We start from the raw sequence: 17,133 nt of genomic DNA on the forward strand, positions 1-17,133 counted from the left end.
ACTGATGAATGTTTCACCCTTAAGCACCGGATCCAAAACCTCTTAGACACGAAGGCCTTTTCGTTTCAAACTGCTTGGCTAAATGTCTAGAAAAATCCGCTACTAGAGCATGAGGGAACGGTCAATGCTATCCTGGAACCTAAAGTTGGTCGAATCAAGAACTCGAAGGTGCCTGTGGCGGATGCCTACAACGGACTGGTGAGAGCTGGATATTATCCAGGTCATGAGGATATTCCCCTATCACTGATGAGGGAAAGAGTTGCCAAAATGGTGGATAACGGCATCATTGTGTATGTTGACCATAACTACATAGTTTCCACTATTTCCCACATCATTATTGTCTGGGAGGAGGAGTAGGCTACGCTCGATGCTGATAAGGAAGAAGTTGATCCTTCGCTCGTGGACATGCCCCCACTAGAAGATTCATCTGATGAAGAGATAGTGATTGAAATGCCTTAGCCGTATGAGTATGTCAACAATAAGACGGTGCCTTGGTCTTATGACCTAGATATTGACCTTGTTACAAGGTCCAGACGGACTTATGCTCAAGCTAGTGCTCAACCTGTAAAGCCTGTCACTGATCAAGAGGCTAAGGAATTTCTGGCTGTGATTAAAGCAAGCGAGTATAACGTGGTCGACTAATTGCAAAAAATGCCCACTCAGATCTCCTTACTTGAACTCTTGCTAACATCCCTCGTACATCAAAAGTCACTGATGAAGGTGCTGAGTGAAATTTGTGTGCTAGAGACAGTCGAGGCGGACAAGCTGGAAGAATTTGTAGGATCGATCATTCTCGAGGACTTGATTGCTTTTTATGATGAGGAATTCCCTCTTGAGGGCAGAGGGCATAATAAAGCACTCTACATATCTGTCAAGCACAAGTCTTTTCATGTGTCCCGAGTGCTCATTGATAATGGGTTCGCCCTAAACATATGTCCATTGGCCACTCTTCACCGCCTCAAGAGATACATGTTGCGAAGACGTCGGTGTTAGCTTTTGATGGGACAAAAAAGGAGGTGATCTGGGAAATCCATCTCGATGTGCAAATAGGGCCGATCATCTTCAACATTCCCTTCCAAGTGCTGGACATCCCTACCGCATTTAATTTCTTGCTAGGTCGACCTTGGATACACATTGCTGGAGCGGTGCCTTCAAGTTTTCATCAAGATGTGAAGTTCGTGATCAAAAGGAAGCCGATCACTGTGTATGGCAAGGAAGACCATTGGATTTATCAGGAGACAGCAATCCCTTATGTGGAGCCAGACTTTGAGTTCGAATCGAGTTACCACTCATTTGAGTTGGTGTCCACCATTCATGCTTCTCGAGACTCATCACCACCCACTCCTGAAGTTTCAAATGCTGCACTTATGGTGGGAAGTGTAATGGTTGGGAATGGTTTTATTCCTGGTAGTGGTCTTGGAAGAAATGGTCAGGGTATTCGAAACCCTATTGAAGCCCCTCAGAGGTCTCGTTCTGCTGGATTAGGGTACTGTGGAAGAGGTGGACAAAGTCTTGGAGGGCGAAGATAGAAAAGGCAAAACCCGCCACCTAGCCAAGGGCAAGGGAGGCAAAACTCACTACCCCCAAACATTCGTGAGACATTCCCTGGTCCTCCAATAATGATGCAAGATGAGGCAGAAGTGATAGATACCATGGGGCAGCCAAGCGGCAAATTCGACTATCTGGTAAAGTATTCGGCTTCTCCTAGATTTTATATTGATCCACGTGACATAGTCCTAGATGGAGGGGATGGTATGGATGATCTGACATCCCCGAAGGCAGAGAACCCTGATGATGCATCGGAAGGAATCACAAGTCTATTCGATGACCTCTTCATAGGAGCCATTGACGAAGGACCTCCAAAAGAAATGGGCCTTGGCCCACAAGAGTAACTTGTTTATTGCTCTTCCACATTCCCCTGCGTGGGAATCTTTATTGCTTTCTAGGAATTGTTTTCGATTTCTTCTTTTTCACTTTCTTTTTAGGGCTTGAGAATCGCATTTTCCATTCAATAAATGTAATTGATGGATGAATTTCAATAAAATTATAAGTCTTATTTTGAGGGTACGATGAGGTACACTAAACCAGGCCGGTGATGATATCCAGCCGATAAAAGAAAAGAAAAATCCAAGGAGAATTCTGAGGCCTGGGCTTCATCGTGCTTCCTCGTGTCAAAATGTTTCAAAAAATGTTTTTGCCAAAGAATTTCAAAAAAATAAAAACAAAAGGATGTAGATTACTCTGTTTGTCTTTCTGATTTATCTACTTCATGTCTCAGGAATAGTCTTACGGCATACAAAGGTGTGGAGATGATCTAATCCAATGTAACAAAATGCCGATATTGATGATCCCGAAGACTCAATCGAAGATTCCATTGAGGTACAGTGTAGCTGGGAAGTACATGAAAAAGCCAAGGCTCTTACATCCGAGCAGACCGTCACTATTAATTTAAGTGACACTGAAGAAGCTAAGGAGGTGAAAATTGGGGCGAATCTCCCTAAAGACAAGGCCGAGCGCCTAATTCAGTTACTGAATGAATATCAAGACATCTTTGCATGGACCTACGCTGACATGCCTAGGTTAGACCCATCAATAATGGAGCATTGTTTGCCTACTAATACAGACGTGCCACCTAAGAAGCAGAGGTTGCGGAGAACTAAAGCCGAGCTCTCGAAGAAAATCGAGGAGGAAGTGATGAAGCTTTTGAAGGTGGGATTCATTGAAGTCTCACAATACCCTGAATGGGTGGCTAATATTGTACCGGTGATGAAGAAGGACGGTCGAGTTCGAGTTTGTGTTGATTATCGAGATTTGAACAAAGCCAGTTCAAAGGATGATTTCTCGCTACCTCACATAGATGTCCTAGTGGATAGTACTGCTGGTTTTGAACTGTTCTCATTTATGGATGGTTTTTCCAGGTACAATCAGATAAGGATGAAGGAGGAAGACAAAGAGAAGACTACATTTATCACGCCATGGGGAACCTTTCATTATAAGGTCATGCCCTTCGGACTCAAGAATGTAGGGGCAACCTATCGGTGGGCCATGGTAGCATTATTTCATGACATGATGCACCAGGAGATTGAGGTCTATGTTGATGATATGATTGCGAAGACTCGGCTTGGAAGAAGTCGCGTCGAAACTCTGAAGAAGTTGTTTGATCGACTCCGTGAGTTTAAGCTGCGACTAAATCCCGCTAAATGTGTGTTCGGAGCAACATCCGGTAAATTACTCGGATTCATTGTAAGCAATAAGGGGATTGAGATCGACCCATCCAAGGCTAAGGTCATATGTGAGTTGCAACCTCCGTCAATGGTGAAACAAGTCCGGAGCTTTTTGGGGAGACTGAATTACATAACTCGATTCATTTCCCAACTCTCTGAAACTGCCAAGCCATTCTTTAAGCTCCTAAAGAAGAATGCATGAGTCAACTGGGATAATGAGTGTTGAGAAGCATTCGACAAGCTGAAGCAGTACTTGATGAATCCACTAATTCTTGTCCCGCAATTGCCGGGGCATCCTTTGATTCTCTACCTCACCATTCATAGTGAATCATTGGGTGCAATGTTGGCTCAGGAAAGTTCTGTCGATAGAAGAGAACGAGCCATTTATTACCTAAGCAAAAAGTTCATTGTATCAGAACTGAAATATTCTGATACTGAAAAGACCTGGGCTGCACTAGTGTGGGTACTGTATAGGTTGCGACAGTACACGTTGCATTATCAGATGTTTCTCGTGACTGAGAATAATCCTATCAAGTACTTACTTGATCGGCCAGCTTTGGTGGGTAAGTTGGCTAAATGGAAAATTTTCATCTTAGAATTTGATGTGCAATTCACGCCACAAAAGTCGGTTAAGGGTCGAGTGATTGCTGATCTATTGGCCGGGAATTCAGGATTCTCAAATAATGATTACAGTTTCCTAGATGACCGTGTCTTGAATGTAAGTGAAGATTCATGGACAATGTTCTTTGATGGAGCCGTGAACTTGTCTGGTTCTGGTACTGGGGCAGTTCTGATATTCCTAGACGGACAACACCATCCGGTAGCTGCAAAAATTGATATTCCCATGCACTAACAATGTGGCCGAGTATGAAGCTTGCATCCTCGGACTTCAAGCCGCAATCGAGATTGGTGTGGCCAAGTTAAAAGTGTTCGAAGATTCAACGTTGATCATACTACAGACCGTAGGTGAATGGAAGACTAAAGATGCCAAATTGCTTATGTATCATGAGTACTTAGAAGATCTGGTAAAGGAGTTCGACAAAATTTTGTTTGAATACTTACCAAGGTCTCATAACCAATTTGTGGATGCACTCGCGACTTTGTCTTCTATGCTGCAAGTTACTGATGGGTTGGAGGTCAAGCCTCTGAAAATAGAGGTTTTGCCGAAGTTGGCCTATTGTATGATTGTGATTGAAGAACCTGATGGGAAACCATGGTATTACGATATCATGAATTACATTCAAAAACAGGAATTTCCCGAAGGAAGCCCTCCGACTGATAGGAAGTACATCACAAAGATGGTCTCGAAATTCTTAGTCAGTGGTGAAAATTTGTACAAGAGATCTTACGATTCGGTCTTGTTGCAGTGTGTAGATGCAGCCGAAGCCACTCAAATCATGCAAGAAGTGCACGAAGGAGTATGTGGCCCTCATATGAATGGACACATGTTAGTTAAGAAGATTATGAGGTTAGGTTACTACTGGCTCACACTAGAAAGTGACTACATCAAGCATGTACGAAGTTGTCACTGCTGCCAGATTTATGGTGATAAGATAAATGTTCCTCCAACTGAGCTGCACCAGTTTTTCGAGCCATGGCCCTTCTCAATGTGGGGCATTGATGTGATTGGCCCAATAAATCCTAAGGCTTCAAATGGGCATCGGTTCATCTTGGTGGCGATAGACTATTTCTCTAAATGGATCGAAGCTACATCCTTTACAAGTGTTGCTGCTCGCAATGTTGCGAAGTTCGTCAAATGTGACATAATTGCTCACTATGGCATCCCTGAAGAAATCATCACCGACAACGGGACAAATTTGAACAACAAACTTGTTGATGGGTTGTTCAGCGAGTTCAAGATCAAGCATTTGAATTCGTCCCCTTACCACCCTCAAATGAACGGGGCTGTTGAAGCGGCCAATAAAAACATTAAGAAGATCTTGGCTAAGACAGTTGAGAATTATCGAGATTGGCATGACAGGTTACCCTTTGCACTGATGGCATATCGGACATCGATCCGCACTTTTATTGGGGCAACCCATTTTGCTCTGGTGTACGGCATGGAGGCAGTTCTACCTGTGGAAGTGGAGATTCCTTCTCTGAGAGTTTTATCCCAAGTGGAGTTGTCTGAGGCGGAATGGTCGCAACAAAGATTTGAACAGTTGAACTTGATTGACGAAAAAAGACTGAAGGCTCTCTACCATGGCCAAACATATCAATAGAGAGTAGCCAGATCTTTCAATCGGAAGGTGCGGCCGAGACATTTCGAGGTAAATGATCTTGTTCTAAGGGAGCTGTTACCAATTTTTCCGGATCCTGGGGACAAGTTTGCTCCAAATTACGGTAGCCCATATGTGGTGAAGAAGGTACTTTTTGGAGGTGCCTTGATCTTGGCAGAAATAGATGGTCGTGAGTTTTCTAATCCGGTCAATTCCGATGCTGTCAAGAAGTATTATCCATGAGAGAATTTGCCATGTCATGTTTTGAACTGCAAGCATTTCTATGATGAATAAATTGCCTCAATGAGTTGAATTGTTCAAATTTGTTGTAAATCTTGCATTTTTCTTCCTTGATGAATTGTATGAAATAAATTGAATGTGTCAAATGGGATACCTTGGAATGATGAAAGGCAAACCTTATTCCATACACTATTTCATACACTAATCCCTAGTGAGTTGTGTGGAAAAATTCCATGCCCGAAAGGAAAAGGTGATCTCCTAAAAGGTACGACAACCGAAGTGATGAGAGACATTCTTTTCTCTATCCCAAACACTACAAGTGATTCATTGCTTAACCCCTTTCAGCCCCATACACTTATGGAGATTCTTTTTAAATTATCCCCATCAAGGATCATCCCACATTAAGACAAATTTGAAATGAATGGTAGAAATGTTCTTGCTCACACTTGCATCAATCTTCGAGTATTGCTTTCGTAGTGTAACTCGTATGATAATTTGAAGTGCCTTAGGATGACGAAGGGCAATTCTTTCTATATCATATACACTTTCATCCATTGCATAGCCCACTTGAGCCTATGAATTTGTTTCATGTTAAACCCAGTTGGTGATCATTCCCCCACACTGGGGCAAGGCAAAAAAGAACCATTCAAGTAACATGGCTTAGAGTGCTGATAAAGGATGGAGGCTGTGCGAGTCCAAAGAAAATAAGTGCAAAAAATAATGGGGCATAAAAAAGCAGTGTGTCTGGTAAAAACAAAGCCAATACCCATATAAAAAGTGAATAAAAAATGAGAACTAGGGGCATGAAAAAGCAGTGTGCCTGGTAAAAGTAAGGTCGATGCCCATAGATGAAAAAAGAGAGAGTCAAGATAGGGACTATTGGTTTGAAAAAGGTTGTATCTCCAATGGAGTAATACTCAAAAAGCTCAAATGTTGAGGTGTTACAATCAATGGAGATTTGATATGAAAAGAATCCTCGATGGTGAAAAAGAAAACTGGTGGCATTGCCAAGATGATCACCAACTTTGACACCCCAAACACTTTTTGAGCCTAACGATCATTTCGTTTTTGAACCCAAGAACCTAGCCTACATTACGTCTCTTGTAAAGTTTTTTCTGATTAGCGCACTTGGATTAACCTAGGGGTTCACATGCTTTAAGCATCGCTCAAAGAAGTGCGAGCAAGATTATTTTTTTCTCATTTTGCAGGGTTCTTGACTTGTAAACCCAGAGATGATTGCGGAATATCACTCATTCTTCAATAAGCCTCGACTCAAAGAGTCCCCTTCATTAAGACGTTGACCAGGCCCACATTATGGTCCCTGTTAAAGACCTCTCAGATTGGTAAGGTCGTACCACTTGCGAGATTGCCCAGACCCTGGTTTGGCATGATGACAGTGAGATAGAGTGATTATCAAAATCCTGCATCAAAGGTTAGGATGAAATGACCCTTTTTAATGAGGATGAGAGAAAAGTCCTTTCAGACCGAAAGATCCCTCATTTGACACATCCATGACACTCACGTGTTCAGATTGGAATATTCTTTTGAAATTCTTCCCATTGGAAGTTAGGTGATGTGAGATTGATAGAAATCATCACGCATGAACTTTACTTGAATTAATGCATGTCCGTGAATGCATATTGCCTCTCCTACAACTGTGTTTTGCAGGAGACATATTCCCAAGGAACATAAATGTTACCAGGTAAGTATATCTCTATCCATACCTTAAATACTTGTGATTGCACAGGTATTCCCTCTTGAGTATACTGGCACTCGATTGAGTTGCCCCCCAAAGATTTTTCCCAGATTCAGTCTGATTAAGGTGATCGAAGAAAGGTTTGGGTCCTGGTTAGATGATCCATGCTACAATGCTAGGCAACCGTAGAAAGGTACGGGTCCTGAAAAAGCAATTTCTCTATTTAGGCAATCGTAGAAAGGTACGGGTCCTGAAAAGTGAATTCCCGTTTAGGCGACCGTAGAAAGGTACAGGTCCTGGAAAAGCAGTTTCCCCATTCAGGCTACCGTAGAATGGTACAGGTCCTGGAAAGTGAATCCTCGTTTAGGTGACTGTATAAAGGTATGGGTCATGGAAAATCAATTTCTCCATTCAGGCGACCGTAGAAAGGTATGGGTCATGGAAAATCAATTTTTTTCCTCAAGGCGACCGTAGAAAGGTACGGGTCCTAGACACAACCAAAATCTTGCTGCCATATTAGGCGACCGTAGAAAGGTACGGGTCCTTGGAAAGAAGTTTCCTTACAAAATTTTCTGCCATACTGGGCAACCGTAGAAAGGTACGGGTCCTAGGAAAGCAGTTTCCTTACAAAATTTTGCTGCCATACTAGGCGACCGTAGAAAGGTACGGGTCCTAGACATGTAACACCAACTATCTTGAGTTACTCTACCTTCCTCGAAGGTAAGTTATTCCAAGTAAGCTCCTTTATCATTTGCATTAGCATTTCCATGCATCATATGAATTTCATTTCAAAATGTGATTCATTTTCCAAAATAAAAAAAATCATTTAGTGCATGCGCATAATCAAAATTTAGACCTCAATTTATCTTTGAAAGCAACCTCTACAAGCTCACCTTCAAAGAGGGGCAGCTATTGACACTTAAATTTTTGCATAAAAATGGATTAATTTTTACCCCAAAAAATAATAACAAAAATTGCATGACATATAGTTTAGAAATATCTATTTTATTTTATTGGACTAACGGTAAGCGCAAGATTTTTCACATATTCTGTTGAGATTTTTCACATATTCAGATAATATACACTAAGGGACATATTTTTGGGCAGAAAGGAAATTTTTCGGATGGAATATTCGAAAAATACAAAAGAGAATATCGAGCAGGGTGCAATGATATATTTAGGGGAATTATGCATAAACAAGATTGGAAACAAAATATACCGCGAAGATCAAATTCCTCCCCCCATAAAAAGGGTTGTGCGTATACGTCAAAGGGTGTCCTTTCTCTTTAATTTTTTTTGAGTTGAAAATTCAAAAGAAAAAAAAACTCTTTTGTTTGTGGAAAGGAAAAGAAGTCAAAAAGTGTGCTGCAAAAGGTGTGTGCAGAGTGAGAGTGACATACATTTGACCATAAGAAAACAAAAAAAGAGGAAAAAGAGACGGTGACTGTTTGTCTCCTCCGAAGGGCCACCCCCGATTGCGCCAAGCGTGCCTGCACCATCCACCGTGCCGGCACCACCTCTGCCAGTCACCTCCGCGCCTCCGCTGTTGTCGCTCCGCCACCGTCGCTCTGCCGGCGTCCCGCCAGTCGTCGGAGATCCCCCTCACCCGTGAACCTGCGATGTTGCTGCTGCTCACGTTCCTAGAAGCCGTGAAGTCGCCGACCACCACCGCGTCCTACCTCCGCCTCTGCTGTAGCCGATTTGCAGCGCCAGAAGCACCGCCGAGTCTTGCCTCCGCCTCTGCTGTCACCAATCTGTAGCGCCAGAACCCCCGACGCCCTTGCTTCGTCTCTGCCGTCACCAATCTGCTGCGACTACCGGCCCCGAGTCCTCCGCCCGAGTGCCCCCGCTCCACTGGTCCTTGCTGCCCGGCGAGTCTTGTTGTGCTCTTGCCGGCGTTTTCCCCCTTGCCGGAGCTCTGACCGGCATTGCCCTTCTCAATTGATTGAGCTGCCAAGCTTTTCTTTGAAAAAGAAAAAAAGAAAAGTCAAATTAGGTATATTTGTTTTATCTTACTAGGCAAGTTTATTTATTTATTGTTATTTTTTATATATATCTTGTTTTCTTTATTTGAAATACTTCTCTATGCATAATCGGAAATTTTGACATACCACACGAGTCACAACCGCGCCTGGGTTTTTTATTTCGTCTATAAGGCTTTAGATGAAATAATTAATGAAGCATGAATAAAATTGATATTTTGATCTTTAAGGCTTAAGATCAATTTATTGATTTTATTAGCGAGATGTTATCCCTTGATCTGAACAATATATGACATCTTTGATGATTTTGAATGGTCTGTCTTGATTTGATTGCTTTATTTATCTTGAAATACGTTTGAGTTAGAATATTCCATGCTTTAGGGTTATTTATCATGAATTGTCGAAATAAAAAAAATAAAAAATAAATTTAGGATGCTAGATTTTTGCTTCATTAGCTTAAATTGCATGTTTAATTATTTGACACTTTTTAAAAAACATAAAAAAAGTCATCATGCATATGTCATGTAGAATTAGGGAATTCTTTGTACGTCATTGCATATTAGGATAAAATTGCATGTTTCATTTTAAGTTTAAATTGATTTTTAGATAAATTGCATCTTAGGGTAAAGATTGCTAAGTTTAGATAATATCTTAGTTTAAATTAAGGTTTAGCCTGACCTAATCCTTAATATAAATTGGATAGAATCTTAATCAAGCTAGATAATTTTTGCAATTTTCTAATTTCGAAGTTTCATGAAAAATACAAAAAATGTCTTAGAATAAATTAGTTTCATTTTCGATTGCATGCTTATTTTTAGAAAAAAATGTCATGTGCATGTCATATAGGATTAGATTCATGAAATGCATGTCATTTAGTGATTGTTGCTAGGTTCATTTAATTCGAAATTGCATGTCATTAGAATTAGGTCATTTAGTTATATTGCATTGCATATTGCATGATTTTCATTAAATAAGTGAAAAAGAAAAAAACAAAAATTGCGTGCTAATTAGAGATCATATCTAGGGTTGTTGATGTGAATTTTGATTTAACATTGCAGATGCTTTCGTTGCTTTGAGGTAAGTTTTGCAATTCATTCATTGTTTATCTGTGTGTTAAATTGGTGGTTTGCGCACCCGCATGATCGCCTCACGTGTTAGGGAAATAGATTTAAAATCAATCCAAGTTGCATTCAAAAACATTTTTGAAAATAAAAAGAAATGGTACCGAATGGGCATTTGAAAAGTCTAATGTAACCAAGTCCCCCTACCCGAAGTCTCTAGTTCGTAGGAGTAAAATAATCCTCCCATTATTTTACTTAGGTGTCTAATCGACCTACCATAAACTGATTAGTGGCGACTCCTAGATAAAATCTATTTGCATGTTAAGAAATTTTAACTAAGTCGTGAATTGGTATGGGCTTGGGAGAGCCCGAGCTAAGTTTAGGCTTAGTAATCCATTAGCCAAACCCTAGGTGGTGCACCTGAAAATTTGGTCGCGACAGATCTCAAGCTGGAAGGCGATCCTGACTCTCCTGTATATTCGGACGTGAGTTCTAGCTGGAGTGTCGAAGAAGGAGGAGTCGAGACAGAAGATGAAGAACCTGAGGAGGAGCTTGAAGAGGAAGACCCTGAAGAAGAACCTGAGTTGGAGTTAGGAGAGGACCCCAAGAATGATCCGGAGTATGACCTGGATGAGGATTGAGACCCCTACCCTGTTTTGCAAACTCTAAGTTGTGATATGATGTGTGACAGATCTGACTGGTTAATAGTATTGTAATATATACTATGGGTTTGCTTTGTATGAAAGTGTGGTTGTGATTTTTCAGTTGTGAAAAATATGGTGCTACTTTTTTATCCCATTGTTTTATTGTTTGGAAATTTTCTATATGCTTTCACATGCGTATTAAAATGAATGGGTCAATGATGCGTCCTGGGACGTCACTATTATATCGACCAGGTAAGGAATGTGTGCGTGCCCGAGGATCGGGGCGTGACATCCCCATTTTATGGTATCAGAGCGGAGTTTAAGATTGGAGTGATAAGGAGCGATGGTTCATGGGATAGTAATAGGAAGGCCTTTAAATTCATGCTGGTGCATGTCTGTGTTAGCTAAGTGCTAGAATTGCTTGTTGTTTGGATGGCTTTGTTTCTAATTCGATGTGGAATTGGAAACAGGTGTTAGTTGATAAAGTTGAGCTATGAGTGATCAGGAGCAAAGAACTCCTACCAAAAGGACCGTTCGTGCCGTGACTCGGGGTAGAACACCGACCAGGGTCGGTACCCGAGGAGGCCGAGGTCGAGCGCCTTAGCGCGAGTGGAATGGCACCACCTGTAGTGGGTGCCAGGATAGCAGCCCCTGGTGATCCCAGAATAGAAGAGATTATGCAGGTGCTTGAGGCCATGAGAGATGTCATGGCACAGCAAACTCTGAATCAAGTTGCTGCTGCTGCACCTGTCGCCGCACCTATTATTGCACCTACCGAAGTTCAAGCTGAGAACATTGTGGCACGGAGAGAAAGGCCGATCCACAAGCTGGTGGAACAATTCTTGAGGTTGAATCCTCCTCAGTTCACTGGGTCAGGAGACCCCGAAGCTGCTGCTTTGTGGATTCAAAAACTAGAAAAGACTTTTTCACTACTGATGTGCAATGAAACGGAAAAGGTAATCCTTGCAACTTACCAATTGGAGGGAGTTGCAAATACTTGGTGGAGAACCACACAGGGAGCAGTGTTCCCAGAAGGTGTAGTCTTGGAGTGGAACGCCTTCCTTGAGGCTTTCAATGACAAATACTTTTCAGAGACTGCCTGGGAGATGAAGATGGCAGAGTTTCAACGTCTTCTCCAAGGCTCAATGGCTGTAGATCAATGTGAGGTGAAGTTCGCTCAACTTTCACAATATGCTCCTGAGCTAATTGAGAATTCGGCAAACTGAGTGAGAAGGTTTAGGGGCGGATTCATGTTGGACTTAAGGAGTGTATTGATTTCGCTAAATCTGAGGAATTACAATGACCTATACCAGAGAGCCCAGATAATTGAGAGAGATTAGAATGAGAGAGCCGCCACATCTGGGTCAAGATTTAATGCAAGCAGAGATGCAATCCGACAAGGGAAGAGGCCCATGGTCAGAGGAAAATTCCAAGTCCCGCCTAACAAGAAGGGTGGATTTGGTAGGTCAGTACGTAGTAGGAGTGAAGCGTGTCGCTTTTGTGGAAGGCGACACGGGTCAGCCCCGTGCCCGTCTAGGCCGGGTGCATGTTTTGAATGTGGCCAATAGGGCCACATAGCCAGAAATTGTCCTAGAAGGCCAAGAGGACAACCACAGTTACCACCACCACCGTAGATGGGTCAGATCAGAGGGTATGCTCCTCATAACGTGCCATAGGGAGGACAGTTGAGACCTCCAGTACAGGGCACGGTGTACGTCATTACGCAAGGTCAGGCAGAGGCTACGGCTGACGTGATAACAGGTATGGTTTCACTGAACGACCATCCTGCTTACGCCTTATTTGATCCAGGAGCAACCCACTCCTTTGTTGCCGAGCAACATGTTAAGTTGATAGGAGTCAGTCCTATATTGTTGGAGTCGACATTTTGCATATCTACACCATTGAAGGATAAAGTTATTGCTGCTTTGGGTTGTTCTGGGTGCAAGTTAGAGATTGGTTAGCGAGAGGGGAAAATATATTTACTAGTCCTAGCCATGTACGACTTTGATTTAATAATTGGCATGGAATGGCTCACCAAGCAACGAGCTTGTGACATCCCAAATTTCATCGACCTTCATTAGTGTAATTAGATCATTAGGAACTTAGATTAATTAGATTGGGCCAGAAAGTAAACCCAGTGGACTTTGAGGAACGTGTGGGCTTGAGAGTAAGTGGGCCACACAATTTCTTTAGAACCGGGCTTGTAGATTTGAATGGGAAAGCTGGGCTTAGAATTGACTTGAAGTGGGCCAAGGTTCGGAATTATTAGATTTGTCGATTTAGTTTAGTGGGCCGGAATTGTTATAGATTAAGCCTATTGGGCCGAGGATGAATATTTAGGCCCGACTGATTTTATTTTATAGATTATAGTTATGATAACTTGATTAATGTTTATAATGCTAATATCAATTTCTAACTTTAGCATTCTTTTTGTGATGAATTCTTTATAGACTAACGTTGACTAGTTGATATGTTATGTCATTCGATATGTTATACATATGTTATGACTTTGTATAATTGGGATTAAGTAGAAACAAAAGGCAATTAGATGAAAATATTAGAAGCTAATGAATTAACGAATGATATCGATTAACTATTAATTAGCGACGATCGACAGATGGCGAAAATCATCATGCATGAAAGCCACGACACCTCTCTTCTCTCTTTGTTTTTCTTCACCCACGGTTTTGATTCCCACGAACCGAGACATGCAAACTTCAAGGAAAATAATCATTAGCAAACTTCATCATTATACTAGCCTAGGACTAGCTCATAGCCTATTTCCCCTTAAGCTTCATACACACACACTCTCTCTCTCTCCATATAAAACCCAGCAACCCATCTTCATCTTCTTCTTTCTTTTTCTCTCGGCTGAGCAGCGAAAAACCAGAAGCAAACCAGCGATTTCTTCTTCTTGCATGCTGATTTTGAGTGTTGATCTTGAAGCATCTCTGTGTTGTTTAGTAGCTGAAGCAAGGTAAGGAAAGATCTAACTCTAAATTGAAAGTTATCCATTGTTTCATCAAGGGAGCTTGAGGATCTAACCAAACAGTGATGGATATAGTTTGTAGTTGCTGTTTTGTGATTGATCTAAGCTTAGTGAGTGTTAGATTGAAGGTAGGAGCTATTGCATGTCACTCTTGAGTCTTGCATGTTTCGAAATCCTTGTGTGAGTATGCTGTTTTGTTGAGCGAAGTGATGAAATGGATGTCGAGTGTGTTGTTTTGGTAGAAATCGTGATAAGTGGCTTACGGATGCAACGACACTTCGAGCCGAGCTGTGGAATTGATCATTTGTTAGAGAAAGAAATGCTTAAGTTGCTTTGAGTTGCTGTGAGTAAGCATTGGAGTATTTTAGAAGAGATTTGCGGATAGACAAGTTGTTTCGTTGAGTTAGAAGTGAGAAAATTTGTGTATCTATTCTGTTCTAAGTGAAAACAGTTATGGAGTCTTCTGTTCTGTGTTATTTTCTTTAAGTATGTTAATGGAAATAAGAAAGAAACCATTCTACATGATAGAACATCTATAAGATCAAGTTATACACGTAGCTATAACCATATGACGATAAAAACATAGAGACATAAGTGAACTTAGTAAAACCAGTAAACTGTTTTGTGAGAAACGGTATGACCTTTACTGATTACATGAATTTTATGTAATTACCTAGTTAGATTTGGACTTTGAATCCTTAATGAAAATTATAGAACACATCTTAAGGAATGACGTGTCAAAATTTGAGATTAAATCGATAAAATTTGGCTAGTGAAACAATTTTCTTTGTAGATAAAGAATCTGGACGTCGATACAGAGTGCTAGTAAAGATTATGGCAATTGTTACTCTTAATACAGTGAGAATCAGACTTAAGTTTCTTCATGAGAATTGTTATTCTATGTCTCAAGTATAACATACTAAAATTTGGTAACATTTCGACAAGAATTAATATATCTTCTGTGTCCGAAACCGAAACTGTACATTTAGTTAGTAAACTGTCTGGACCCGAGAATATATATTAGAGGTTGTGTCTTTTATATTAGGCTTTTGTGATGAACGTAGAGTCTAATAAACCTCATAATAGAAGTTAGTCATATAAGAGTAAGTCTCATATATCATTTGAGATATAAGTGCATATAGAATCATGTGTGTGCAATGAGTGCAGTGCATAGTGCTTGATTATGGGATAAATATCTGTTCGCCATGGAATGGGACATGACGTAATGGGTTTTATCTTATAATTTGGACACGCACGTGTGCTAGGTTCATGAGAGTAGATAGATACTTTAGAGTCTTTTCTTTTGCATACGATAAATGCATTAATCAAAGGTGTGGTGGTGTGAAACGTGTGCTTAAGATGAATGAACCCATCGGTACCGAGATACTGGTGATGCCCCCGGAAGTTTGGGATGCCCTTGCTGCGTGGTCTTGGATGCCTTGGTAGAGAGATACTGAGATGCCTCAGAGTGAGATGCCCTTGTGTGTGATCAAGGATGCCTCAGTTGTGTGATACTGAGAGGCCTCGGAGTGAGATGCCCCTTGCTGTGTGGTCTTGGGAGGACCTCAGTTGTGTGATACCGGGTTGCCTCGGAGTGAGATGCCCACAATTAGAGGTATTGTGGAAGTCCGGATAACGTACTTTCCAGAAGTGACTCGATCGGCCGGTTGAATCCCAGTTAGTGATTGATCGATGGTGGATTTTATGCACACTAAATATAATTATTTGGTGAGTGAGTTCATCTATTATTGTTGCATTATATTTTGATGTGAGATTGAGTTTGTGAAGGGTAAGTATAGAAGTGGATGCATGTAAGGTGATTTCTTACATGAAGTAATAGTATTGTTTATGCTGGTATATTTAGCATCCTAAATTGTTTGATGATTCACTTGTAACTTTGATGGCTATGGATTGTTTAAGTTAGAGTTTTATCATTCTTTAATGGGCAAGGTTGTTTGCTCCTACCTTACATTTTTAGATTGATAGCATGGATGTACCGCCAGTAGCTTGATACGGGGCGGTAGTGAGTCTTGATGTTTCTCTTCATGACGAGTATGATCCCGAAATTGACATGGTTTTCTCCAAATATGAGGCGACTTTATGGTTGGATGACGGTAGAGCTGAGTTATTACCGATGACGTTTGTTGCATGGTTTATCAACTATGAAGGGGAGATATTTGGACCTTTACCCTTTGGAGCAGGAGGACCTGGAGCGGGGATGGACGGCGCCTAGACGCCTTGGATCGTGTAGAGGCTGACTGACTTTTGTTTTTTGTTAGATGCGGGCTAGTGTGGGAACTCGTGGAGTAGATAACCTCACCCATATCCATGGCTTTTGTTATGCCTTACTTTTGTTTTGTATATGATGTAAATATATAGGCGAAGAACATGGAATGAGTCCAGGTCGATAATTTTGTATGCCTCGATGATGATAAAATGAAAGGATGCCTTTTATGATCTTGTCTATGTGCATTGCAGGATAACCTTATAATATAAACTTGAGATTTTAAATAATCCATGTTATACATGCTAACCTTCAATGGTAAACACTATAGGTTATCTAAAGGAGATTACAAGCTAGACAAGAAAATAATAATAATTATAATTCTGCTTACGCTTAGTACGTGACGCTCTGGGACGTCACAGAGCTAAAATGGACTGTTATCACAAAGCGATCCAGTTTGGCCCGTTAGAGGGTGGGAGTTTCGAGTTTGTCGAGAATCGAGGAGGACCCTCGATTACCTTGATCTCGTCGCTAGAGGCAACTCGTCTGTTAGATGAGGGTTGCTAAGGTTACCTAGCAACTGTCGTAGACATGACAGTTAAGGAGCTAAAGATGGAAGACATTGCTGTGGTGCAAGAATTTCCAGATGTCTTTCCAAAGGAATTGCCAGGATTACTGCCAGAGAGAGAGAGATTGAGTTTGTGATTGAGCTAGCACCCGGGACAGAGCCAATTTCTAAGGCTCCTTACCGGATGGCGTTATCTGAGTTGAAGGAACTGAAGGTGCAGATGCAGGAGTTATTGGAAAAATGGATTCATTCGTCCCAGTGCATCACCTTGGGGAGCACCAGTTCT

General features: G+C 41.3%; 2 protein-coding genes across 2 annotated transcripts; both read left to right on the forward strand.

The window, feature by feature from the left end:
• The first annotated feature begins 714 nt into the window (after positions 1-714).
• On the forward strand, positions 715-11,063 carry LOC104440423. The gene is made up of 14 exons (XM_039310012.1): positions 715-982; positions 1,117-1,500; positions 1,630-1,815; positions 2,279-2,301; positions 2,386-2,908; positions 3,026-3,292; positions 3,455-3,787; positions 3,896-4,000; positions 4,098-4,630; positions 4,871-5,100; positions 5,206-5,364; positions 7,352-7,385; positions 8,843-9,135; positions 10,919-11,063. The coding sequence occupies exons 1-14, from the start codon at positions 715-717 to the stop codon at positions 11,061-11,063; spliced, it is 3,483 nt and encodes a 1,160-aa protein (XP_039165946.1).
• A 617-nt stretch (positions 11,064-11,680) lies between these two features.
• On the forward strand, positions 11,681-12,292 carry LOC104440422. Its single transcript, XM_010053351.2, has one exon. The coding sequence runs from the start codon at positions 11,681-11,683 to the stop codon at positions 12,290-12,292; it is 612 nt and encodes a 203-aa protein (XP_010051653.2).
• The last annotated feature ends 4,841 nt before the right edge of the window (positions 12,293-17,133 follow it).

Source organism: Eucalyptus grandis, chromosome 3, assembly GCF_016545825.1.
Source record: "Eucalyptus grandis isolate ANBG69807.140 chromosome 3, ASM1654582v1, whole genome shotgun sequence".
Lineage (NCBI taxonomy): Eukaryota > Viridiplantae > Streptophyta > Magnoliopsida > Myrtales > Myrtaceae > Eucalyptus > Eucalyptus grandis.

Bases quoted from the DNA above. Each gene is read 5' to 3' on its own strand.
- LOC104440423 (XM_039310012.1), top strand. From the start codon at position 715: ATGAAGGTGCTGAGTGAAATTTGTGTGCTAGAGACAGTCGAGGCGGAC. The intron at 1,501-1,629 runs GTGGACAAAGTC...TAATGATGCAAG, and splicing joins ATTAGGGTACTGTGGAAGAG to ATGAGGCAGAAGTGATAGAT. The intron at 1,816-2,278 runs GTCTATTCGATG...TTCATGTCTCAG, and splicing joins TGCATCGGAAGGAATCACAA to GAATAGTCTTACGGCATACA.
- LOC104440422 (XM_010053351.2), top strand. From the start codon at position 11,681: ATGGCACCACCTGTAGTGGGTGCCAGGATAGCAGCCCCTGGTGATCCC.